Consider the following 11,214-nt stretch of genomic DNA (forward strand, 5'->3'; position numbering starts at 1 on the left):
TTTTGTTTTTTGTTTTTTTAAATGTATTGATTATGTTGTATTGATGGCGCTCAGCTCATAATGCTGCTTAGTGGTCAGATAATCCAATATAGTGCGAGGCGGAGGTAATTGACCCCATGCTGATAGAAGTGCTGGAAACAGAAGAGCTGAGCCTGAGGTGGATGCCTTCATGACCCGCAGGTACGGGCTGATTTCAACAGAGCGAGTGTAAATATGTGTCTTTTCGTGACAAACATAAAGCCTCCGTGATTTATACTATTATTTCTGTGTGCTCTAAACATGCCTGGGGTGACTGCATCCTTCCAGAGCTGTGAGACTGAATGTGGCTGCCTCTGTCTGACAGACCAGTGCAGCTGTTCTCTCAGTGAACGGCAGAGGGCAACGCCAACAATCTGCTCTCTGTTTCCCCAAACTGGGCTACAGGTCAGCGCCTTGATGCTTCACAAAGGAGATCAGAAACAACACGCAGACGGGCCTTTGGATGGAAGGTAAACAGTGCGCAGACACTGCACATCACCGCCAGAAACATATATATGTGTGTGTGTGTTTTTATTAGTTTCTACATTAAAATAGACTATATTGCAATAAGTGGAATAATGTGAAATATAGGACTGTTTTTTATTTTTAGGCCTGTATAATTTATATTATTATTATATTTATTATTATTATTATTATTATTTATTATCATCATCATCATCATCATCATCATCACTACTACTACTATTATTATTTTGTTATTGTGATGTCATGCCTCCATTATCTTTTATTGAGCATGCAGTTTATTATTACTAGTGTTACTGTAATTAAAATAAAGCCCCTGCGGGCTAATAGCTGCTCTGATCAGAAATACTGCTGCTGTACAATCCGCGTCTCCCCTTGTGTCCAGTGTTCCTCGGGTTCTTCCTGGCCGGGCCCTGCAGCTGGAGCGTCTTTTAAAGAGGTTGACAACAATGATCCTCTCATGCAGCGCGACATGAGAAGAAGCAGCGCGCAATCCCATTAGCAGCCCTGTAATTTCAGACAGGCCTCAGAGCCACAGCCCCGCGCACCTAACACACGTCTTGATCGCATCTTGGCTAAGAAACGCTCAGATCATCCCTGAAACGCGTTCCCTCACACAAACTCTAACACCCACAGGCGGCATATATCTATATCTCTCTATATCTCTCTATCTCTCTATCTCTCTCTATCTCTGTTTATATATTTAAATTGTGGTAATTGTAAGTTTTGGTATTTTTGAGGGTTCAGATTGGGTAGATTTTGTGCACCAGTACGCTGATGAGCAGATAATAACCCACACAGGACCGGCCTGTAAGAGTGATGATGTTATTATTGATATTATTATTGATATTATTGTTGGCGAGCGGAAGGCGCAGGGCCGGGCTCGCAGTGGCCTCCAGGCCGCTCTTATCGCCGCTGATCGCCAGGTGCATCAGCTGAAAGGGGGACAGCAGCTTCCACTGGACACAATACACAAAAGAGCAAAAGAGAGCATGTGATCGTGCTCTTGATGTCTCACCACGGAGGGAAATATAACAACTCATACACAGTATCTAAAGCTTTCATTCTTCTCTCGCATCAACATTTACAAAAACACTAAAAATCTCCATTCTTTTATTTTATTTGTTAGAGTGCGAGTTATAAACACGGCTAAAATGAACGGATAGTGTATTATTATTATTATTATTACTATTATTATTATTATTGGGATTATATAATTGCATTGTTGCTTTAGTGTGAAGCCAGATGTGTAATATCTCATCTTTCTCTTTAGTCTCTTTGCCTGTGTGTGTGTGTGTGTGTGTGTGTGTGTGTTGTTATTGGACTGGTGTGCAGCGCACTGTACTCTGCTCCAATAGCATCCCAATGGCAGTGAATGGGGGGAATGAAAAAAAGTGTAGCCATGCATGCAGGAGTGGGAGGATCCACTCGCCTCAATCTCGATCTCAGACTTTTGCAGCGACAGGAGCACAAGCAGCCAACCGTCTCTGTGACTTCCAAAGAGTTACTGCCGGGACATCTACATACACTCTCCTAATATTTTTTTGGGGGGAGATTTGTTGTCAAGTTTGTCTTGTATTTTTTTTTCTCGCCCTTGACTAAAGTGTTATCCCGTGAAGAGATCGCCCGCTCTCTCCCGTCGGCTTGAGGACGAAAGATAAAGCTTCCTCGGTCCTCTGATCCTAACAGGTGACTTTTTCCACCTTTATTGTTTGCTTTCTGTCTCTCCACGCTCCTCTGACACGTCGGGGATCCGTGTAGCCGGCTTTAGACTGCCTTTACCTTGTAACCACTGCGAGCATCACACTCCAACATTTTTTTTTTTTTTAGCTTTTCTTCTACTTGAGCTCATTTTGTAGTTTTGCTCCTGCGGGCTGCAGGCTGTGTGTCACGCCAGCGGAACTCCAGTGCGCTTTCAACAGGTTTCAGCCCTCGTCCTCTCCGGCTCTTCCTCCACAGAAAGCTGAGTGTGTGTGCCGCGGGATTTTTCTCTTGCCAAGTCTGACCGTATTCTTATGGATATTGCAACAGGTCTGGTGTCGCTGGAGCGCCTCTCCGCGGGAGAACAGTCCGAGACGTGCATCATGCTGGACGGCATAAAAATTGAAGATCACCCCCTGCGATCGGGACAGGCCACGCTCGGAGTCATGCTCGGTGAGTCTTCTTTTTAATGCGCAAACCTCTGCAAATCACGGCTGGACTGCGAGCACAGGTCAAACACTCGACTGTTATTCCTGTCTGGATGCCATTACTGTGTCTGCATGCCAACTGCTGCTTTGTTTCCTGACACCCATTGTCACTAAAAACCGGCAAAACTTCATATTTACGCATGCCAATGGATAAAAGAGAAAACAGAGATGGTGTAGTTTTATTCTCATGTTATTGTGATTGGAACTCACCCTGAGCCATGCAGACATATAAAGGCTCTATGAGTGATGTAATCTTTAGGCCTGACTGGACAGAAAATGTCACATTCATCCACTAAAAGCTGCATTTTTTAATTGAATTAAAGGCATTCATTGGTTTTCTTTAAGCAGCCAGTGTGTAGGCCTTTAACGCTTTAGAGTTTACAGTCTTTGATTCAGGGCCTTCTCTCTTTCCTGACGGGGCCCCGGCTCTCCTCTGCCGTTTTCCAGGGACCGACTGTCATCATCCATCCGTGTGTGAAGGATGCCAGCGTCCCATCTCCGACCGCTTCTTGATGAGGGTCAACGATTCCTCATGGCACGAGGAGTGTTTGCAGTGCACCGTGTGTCAACAGCCTCTCACCACCAGCTGTTACTTCAGAGAAAGGAAACTTTACTGCAAACACGACTACCAACAGTAAGCACTCGTTCGGGGAGGGAATCTCTGCTCTCTCTTTCTTTTCTTGCATTTCTTTCAGTTTGCTTTGGTTGGTGTGCAGTGATTTAAAGAGAGAGAAAGAGAGAGAGAGAGATTGTGGTGGCTTTGGCTGGCCTGGAGGCCTTGTGTGTGTTGAGTGTGTGTGTGTGTGTGTGTCTAAAATACAGTGTGAAAAGTCACTCAGATAGTGTGAAGTGAATTTTACAATATTTAATTTATATAAAAAAATATCTGCCAGCTTGGAGCTTTGCTATAAATTAACCTGTTGTTGTTTGTTTTGTTTTGCTGAAGTTTAAGATTAATTTTCTTCCTGCAAAATTATTTTTAAAAATGGAACTAAAGAGCAGCAGGAACAAATGGAATTGAATCTGAGCTTTTTTTATATACTTGTTTAAAACACTGTGTCACAGTGGATCGGATGGAAATGTCTGCAGCAGAGAGCTCACACTGGCTGGAGGACGCTCGCATTAAGCGGCCATATATTATTGTCATGTGCTCGGCTTTATTATTGTCACAGTGGCCCACGATATTTCCACATTTGGTCTGTGCGGGGACGAGTGCGGATGTGATCCCACTCATCTCAGGCCCGAGAAACACGCAGGCGTGCAGTCTCGGGTTTTTATTCCGCTCTCTGTTCGTGTGTTTTCTGCTTACATCATGTGGCCTTTTCCCCATCAGCTTCAGATGCATTAAAGAAATGGAAAGAAAACATTTCAGTAGGTTTCCTAAAAGACTCTGAGCCCACAGCGCAGCTTACATTTGTTTTCCGATCACAACTTATACATTTATTTTGAAAATCTCGATCTGCCTCAATATTAGTTTTCTTAAAATGTAGGCTAATTTTTTATATTTGACCGGTACAATTATATCGCGTTTTAAAATTATTATTACTATTTTATTTTAGGTTATTTTTAAATGTTATATTTCATTTCAGGCTATTTTATTTTGGATATAGTGTTTAACCATTCAACGGTTTAATTAAATTACTATGCGCGCTTTTTATTCCATATGAGTTACATATTCTTGCAAGCTAAACACGTGGATTCTGATAATAATAGAAAATATTTAGTAGTTAATGCATTTGCGCAGGCGCGACTCACACACACAGGCAATTTAAAAAACATTAATAATTTAATATTAAATTGCAAGTTTCACAGTTTGAAAATATGTAAAAAAAAAAATATATATTGGTGTTTTTATTATTTTAAAAATATGTAGTTATTTATCAGTGAAATGTGTGATTACAGCAGCAGACTAATGTGATTAAATACAGATAGTTAATTTAAAAATGATCTTTGACAAATTCACAGCAACACAATAAATAAAAGCAACATTATTAATATTACAGCTACTAAAAATAATAACTGTATCAATTATATATAAAGATAATAATAGGAATTGTCCCCTTGTGCTTATTGTTTATAAAGTGAATTACAATAAAGTTGTACAGTCTAAATTAGGCCTATGGCAGGAAGTAACATGACAGCCATTAGCTGTGGAGTAAGATAAATTAGTAAATTGAATTAGTAAATTATCACATAAAAGCAGCAGAGATGGCAGATATAGTGAGGCAAATACTGAGACTGAGCAACGAAGTTAACAACAATGCTGAGGGTTGCTGTTTGGCCTGCGAGGACCCCGGGGTGCCCTGTGTTTCTCATCGCATGAGCGCTTTTCATGCTTGTCACTAAATTTCCAGCTTTTTGTGCACAGCCTTTTTAACAATTCTACTTCGATTACCGGGACATTATGGCTCTCTGCTAGATACCTCGCCAGCGACAAAGAGTTACATCTATTGCCATGCGTGCCATTCATCCAGCTTTGTGACAGGAGTGTAGTCGGCTGATAACAATGGAAAATTCATAGCAGTAACTATGGGATACCAGAGTCACGGCGTCACGGCTCAGAGGTGGCTGGAAGCTGAGACAGTCCGGCAGAGGGACGGATCTCTTTCTCATGCCTGCTTTAGCAGCGGCCACTTGTAGTCTCCTATTTGTTTGGTGTGTGTGTGTGGGGAGAGGACGACAGAGATAAACACACAGAGATAGACAAGATTATTACTATTTTGCCTCCCACTAATACTCTTTCCTGGCATTTTGTCACTGCTCTGCTTTTGAAGTACCATATTTGGTATACCACTCACCATTTCTCCCTTTTTCTCTGCTACTTTGGGCAAGTCCGATCACCCCAGCCAAACACAACAACCTGCTGGGCGACGTCCTACTCTCACACGCTGTTATTCATCACATCTTTTAATTCTTTACCCTCCTTCTCCCACCTTTTTTTCTCAGGTTAAAAGCTAGTTGGTGGGTCTCTCCATCACATGGACACATAGCATCTCATTTTTTCCTTGTTTATTCTATTTGCATTGATGGGATACTTAAAGATGTAATTGGCACCTTTTTGACTTTTATGACACCCATTTAAGATGCATTTGTCAGCCCACAAACTGCTTTGGGCTGCGAGGAGAGCTCCTCGCCTTACAGAGGTCTTCGTGCCTAATTACATTCCTACAGCAACTGATTCATGCCCCGTAATCAGCTCTCACTAGCTATAATAAATCAAGGAATTGGCAAGCAGTCTTTTTTGGCACCTTTGGAACAGGTTTAAGTGCAGACGAGGGAAAACAATTGTGTACTGTGTTATTAAAACTCCCACCAAAACAGTTCAACACATCTTGCTCCATATAGTGCAATTATATAGTAACAAGATTGGATTTTATTAGCCTTTATCCCATATGTTTGCCTCTGTTTGTGCCATGCTGCTGACCGGAGTGGATCGTCCCCGTCTCGATATGAAATTGTGTGCATGTGGAATATTTTTGATGGCTTAAGATTTAGGGTTAAAAAAAAAAAATCTAATGTACAGATAGAGGCATATTTTCCAGAGGGGAAAATCAAATGGAATATATTCTAGAGGAGGAGAAATATGACAATATAAGGCTGCCTTTTGCAAAAATATTTCAGAGCAAGTTTGATAAAATTGAAGGCAAATAGGCCGAGCTGTCAGTTGGACGGGGGCCATAGCCGTAGAGGAGGAACAAGCTTGAACGAGACGGGCGGTATGTAAAAGGTAGAGTGGAATTACACCACCCCGGGAGAGTTTGTTGTGCCCTGGTGTTTGGAGGTCAATTATACATCATTAGAAAGAGGGAGATCTTTTCCCCAGGGAGACCTTCCCTCTAACCGAGCAGATGCTTTGAAGGGAGCCATGTAATAAGGCCTATCACTGACCCAAGTGTTGGACTACACCCCTGTAATGGACTGCCTTGTTAGAAACTGCCATGGGCTCCATCTACAAAACATAACATTAACTAACTCTATTATACACCATGCTGCCTGCTTTTGGGTCCTGCTGATGCATAAAAACATGGCATTCCGGAGTGGATTTTTGTTTCCCACGCTCTATTAAGTTTTGCTGTCTAGCAAAATGTTATTTTAGAATGTTTCATTTGTAACTCATCCAAATACATGCAGCATGCAGAATTCTTTCCAAATTTTTGAAATTCACGTGCCAAAATGAAATTTAGGTCACGGTAGTATGAGCAGTAGAAAAACACAGCAGTGATGAAGCCATAAAAACAGAGCTCCCAGAACCTGTCTCACCTCCCATGTATGCTGGACGATCCCCCGGTGTGCTGAGAGGTGCTTTTTAGAACTGTTTGGAGTGCCCTCCTGTGAAATTGTTGTTTTTTAATTAGCTGTGCTTGGGACGCTGCAGCAGTGTGTGCTGGATAGATGCTGACGGCTGGGTTTCTGTGTTAGCTCACAGAGTGTGTGTTTTACTCGCTCTAGGACACTCCCGCGTGGCCTGGCACTTTGTGAACACTCATATGCACACAAAAAAAAACAGAAAAAAAAAACAAACTAAGATGTACTTTGTGTTGTCAACCCAGTCGGGCAGTTTTGCAGTTAATTAAAGAGCGTCCTCAGTCCAGTTAAAGCAGCTCTGATTTGTGGGTGTGCGTTCCTTTGTGCAAGACTTTCTAACTTTCAGCTATAGCTTTTTTTTTCTTTTTTTTTTTATTCTCCCTAAAAAGGATAAAAATGTGTCTTTAGCCACTGCTCTTGGGTAAATAAAAAAGGACCTCTACAGAGAGACAAATCTAATGTTAGAAACACTAAGCCAGATAATATTGCTTCAGCTTGCTGGGATTTTTAGTGCTCGGCAAGGAGCTAGCTGAAGCTGGCCCCGTTCCTCTGTAAGGAAGTATTGGGTTTTATGTCAACATGGCTCGGCCTGTCCCTGCAGCATACTAGGATGCATCATCTGTCATCTCATGGTTTGCTAGCTGCCCCCCCACAGCCCCCTCCCAACATATTTAGACCCATTAAAGGACCTGTTGGAGTGGTATTTATTTGCATCACTAGCTACATCTTGGACTCTCTGTTATTTGTTCTTTCCGGTTCCCACAAATAGCTCCTCGAGTGATAAATATTTGATTTAAACATATCGTTTTACATGAACTCTTGTATATATGAATAGTGCTGTTATAAATTGTAAACCAGCTACATCCATAAAAGCTTCGATAGTCTGCTGTTTTTATTCGCTGAAGGTTTTTTGCGATGCTGTCAGTAAATCTTAAGTACAAGCATTATTTTATGAAATCAGGTGATTTCATGACGGTTTTTCTAGTAAAGGCACTTCCGGCTTGTGTTTGAGTGGGTGCAGAGTGTGTGTTTGTGTGGGAGCTATAAGCATACTTGTGTGTATGTGTATGTAGCAGCAGTTGGAACACAAAGCACTTTGCAGGACGCTATGGGAAGCCACAGAGGCTCAGCCACGGTAATGCCCATCACCACTTTAGAGGCCAGACTGGTGGCGAGGGATGTGGAAAGAGGTCTCTGTGGCTTTGTGTGGGGGAGCCGTAGCGCAGGGGAGGAGAAGGATCTGCAGAGGGATCTGCCTGGTGTGCTCACATTACACTGGATGATAGCAGAGGGGTGCAGAGGAACTCAAGCATGCAATTTGTTGGTAGCCACAATTTAACCTCATCTCCTAAAGCCGGCTGTTAGGCAGCCAGTGGGACATGTCAGTCAATCGGGAATGCTAATCAGTGACGGTGGAGAGAAAGCTCTCGACTCGGCAACGTACTGATTTTCATTACTGGCTCCAAGTCCTCGGGCCTTCAGGTTTATTTTCACAGCATGACAAGTCTTCATAACAAAAAGGAAGGCTACCACAAACCATTAAATGCAATTTACAAATTAGATTTTGGCTAAATCTGTGAAATACTGTAATAGGCTTCTTGAAGTAGCCAGCCGAGAAATACACACACTCAGCGAATGTTTTCTATTCCAATTTGCCAGATTACATGTTTAAATCAGAAGAATGAAACATTTTTAGCGGCTGGATTTTTGCTCCGCAGTAATTATTCATTTCAAAAATAGTTTACGGTGTGTCTGTGGAAGTGTAACATTTACAAGATTATTCTCCCACATTTTTAATTACATTTCAGGTCTGTTTGTCTCATTTTGCTTCTGTAGTTTGCAAATAGCCCCCACTTGTTTCTCCAGGCAGCCTGGTCGAACGTGCATGAGAAATTGAGACATGGCCTCTGCTGCTGGCTCGCAGTATCGCTGCTGGCCCCAACTGTGTATATGTGATCCCACTCTGGAATGTTTTTCCAACACGTAGGCTTTTCACAGATACACTAGAGAGGACTGGCATCATAGTGGCAAGTGCTGCATTCAGACTGTTGTGTGCCCAAGGCTTACTCTCACACTCACGTCACACATTCGAGCTCTACATGGGAATGGGCAGAGCAGTGTGTTTGTCTACATACACCCCAGGTTTTTGAGAGGGTGTGGGCGCATGTGTGCATGTGTGTGTGTACACTTGCTTCCTCTCTCTGCTCCTTTCTTTCTTTGTCTCTAATCTGAGCTCCTTCCACTGCGTCACATTCCCTCTCTCTGTATTTTAAAGATACATTTCAGGACTTCATCTCAGTTGCTGCATGTCTGAATTTCACCGGAGTAGATTTGTGTACAGATACGGCAAAACACGTTTCTTTGTCTTTTTTTTTTTTTTTTACCCCTTTTAATCTTCATCAAATGAGATTAGCCCCCAAATACCGGTATTCCTGCCCAAAGTGACTGACAGAGATTTGCACTTTTATCATTAAGTGTGACACTAAGCTGGTCGGAGCTTTGTCTTGAATGGAGGGTCTGACGGAAACGGGGGCTCCTAATCCTTTTATTTGTGTCAGGCCCAGAAAGGGGGAAGAATGGGGCCGGGGTGGGATGGGGCTGCAGAATGCCACGGCCCTTAGTCCCCTCCAGACCCGGCCTCTACAGCCAAGTGAGCATGAGACTCATCTTATGTGGTCTATGCACTCAAGCGGACGCATACACACTCATGCGCACACAGGCGAACATGTGTGCATCTACAGTATGTTAAAATGTTTGCTCAAGCACATGCACACAATCACAAATACGGCCGGCTCACGTACACGTGCATATGTTCACCCACTCCTGCACCCAGTCACAGATTCACGCAGACATGCACAGTCACTGTAGAGTGTGTACCTGCTCGCAGCAGAGCATGCGTCTGTCTATGAGTGCATGGACTGCAGTAGCAGGAGGTTCAGTCTAGGATGAGATTAATAAAGTTTGCCGGTTCCCTGGTCGAGGTCCAACGCTAGGCTTTTGTCTGCGGCTCACATCGGGTTGTGGGGCTTCAGCTCCTTTTGTGTGTGCACCCTTGTGGTAATCCATCTCCAGCGGGAGTCCCCTGGGGCACTTTATTTACTCATTCAACTGTTTGGAAGTCTGTTAGACTGCAGATCAGATGCAGTGAAACCAATGTGATTACTTTAACCAGCACTTCCAGATTCCTGCCCAGCATCTCCTCTCACCCTGAGCTGGTGTGCTCTGCAGGTGGGAGGGAAGGTCCACACTGACTCATCCCTCTCTGTCTGCCCTGTTTACCAGCCTGGTGCGAGGGCCTTTCCAATATTCTCTGTTATGAAAATTCTGCATTAGGTACTGAACCTCCTGCGCCCACACACTGTAGAGCTGGCTTGATTCTTTTATTATCCTTGTGTATTTGAGTTTATTTTCTCCCTTGCATCTCAAAAATACAAGTTCCAAAACTGGTGGCTGACACTTGTCAGGCCTCTTTCTCAGTAGATCATAACTCAGAACCATAGCAAGTGTGGTGTCGCAGTGTAAAAACATCTATGTTTTATTGCAAACAATGAGATGGATTTGGTTATCCATCCATCAACATAAACCCAGAGCTATGTATTTGGGTCTAACCCCCATGTTAAACCGTTGCAGGCTGTCAGGCTCTCTGAATTTACTCTCTGTCTCTTCCCCTGGTGCGGCTGGGGAGTATGGTTGAAATCAGCTGCCAGGACCAGCATCCACAGCGAGAGCTCCCTTAACTCGCTGTTTAGAACCAGCCGCTGATTGGTGATGGCTGTCTTGGCAAGAAAAATAACCCCCGTATGAAAACAGTGCAGATTGGGTTTCTACGCGTCTGACTCACTCCCGTCCTCTCTGACCGGCCCCCCCACGGCAAGCCAGCATGATTTGTGCATGAGGTCCCGTGACCCATGGAAGCTTCAAAAAGCAGCGAGGGGAAATATTTGGATGATCCTGATGGGGGAGTGGAGACGTGGGAGGGAGGCAGAGATGATGGGGGCTTTGGTAAGAGCGGGGCTGAGTGGTGTAAGGCAATGCAGATGTGGAGAATCTGCAGTGCAGCCGTGATGACAGGGGAGTGTGTGCAGAGAAGATGACTGCCCGTCTTGGACACTTACCCCACCACCACCCCCAGTGTCCCTAAGGACAGCTGTAACACAGACGTCATGTTCTGCATAAAAAGGTAGCAAACAGTAGAAGAAACTGTGCACTGGGGGGGGGG

The 11,214-nt window shown here is 43.7% G+C and overlaps 1 protein-coding gene across 1 annotated transcript in view; it reads left to right on the forward strand.

Annotated features, from left to right (window-relative positions):
* Positions 1–2,516: 2,516 nt before the first annotated feature.
* lmx1bb (LIM homeobox transcription factor 1, beta b) overlaps positions 2,517–11,214 on the forward strand; it is a 43,175-nt gene continuing 34,477 nt past the window's right edge. The window contains exons 1-2 of the mRNA XM_035658676.1: positions 2,517–2,655; positions 3,138–3,324. Of these exons, the coding sequence (XP_035514569.1) occupies positions 2,517–2,655; positions 3,138–3,324 (326 nt within the window). The remainder of the gene's footprint in view (positions 2,656–3,137; positions 3,325–11,214) is intronic.

Source organism: Morone saxatilis, unplaced genomic scaffold, assembly GCF_004916995.1.
Source record: "Morone saxatilis isolate NCDOM2014 unplaced genomic scaffold, NCSU_SB_2.0 Contig16, whole genome shotgun sequence".
In the NCBI taxonomy this organism is placed as follows: domain Eukaryota; kingdom Metazoa; phylum Chordata; class Actinopteri; family Moronidae; genus Morone; species Morone saxatilis.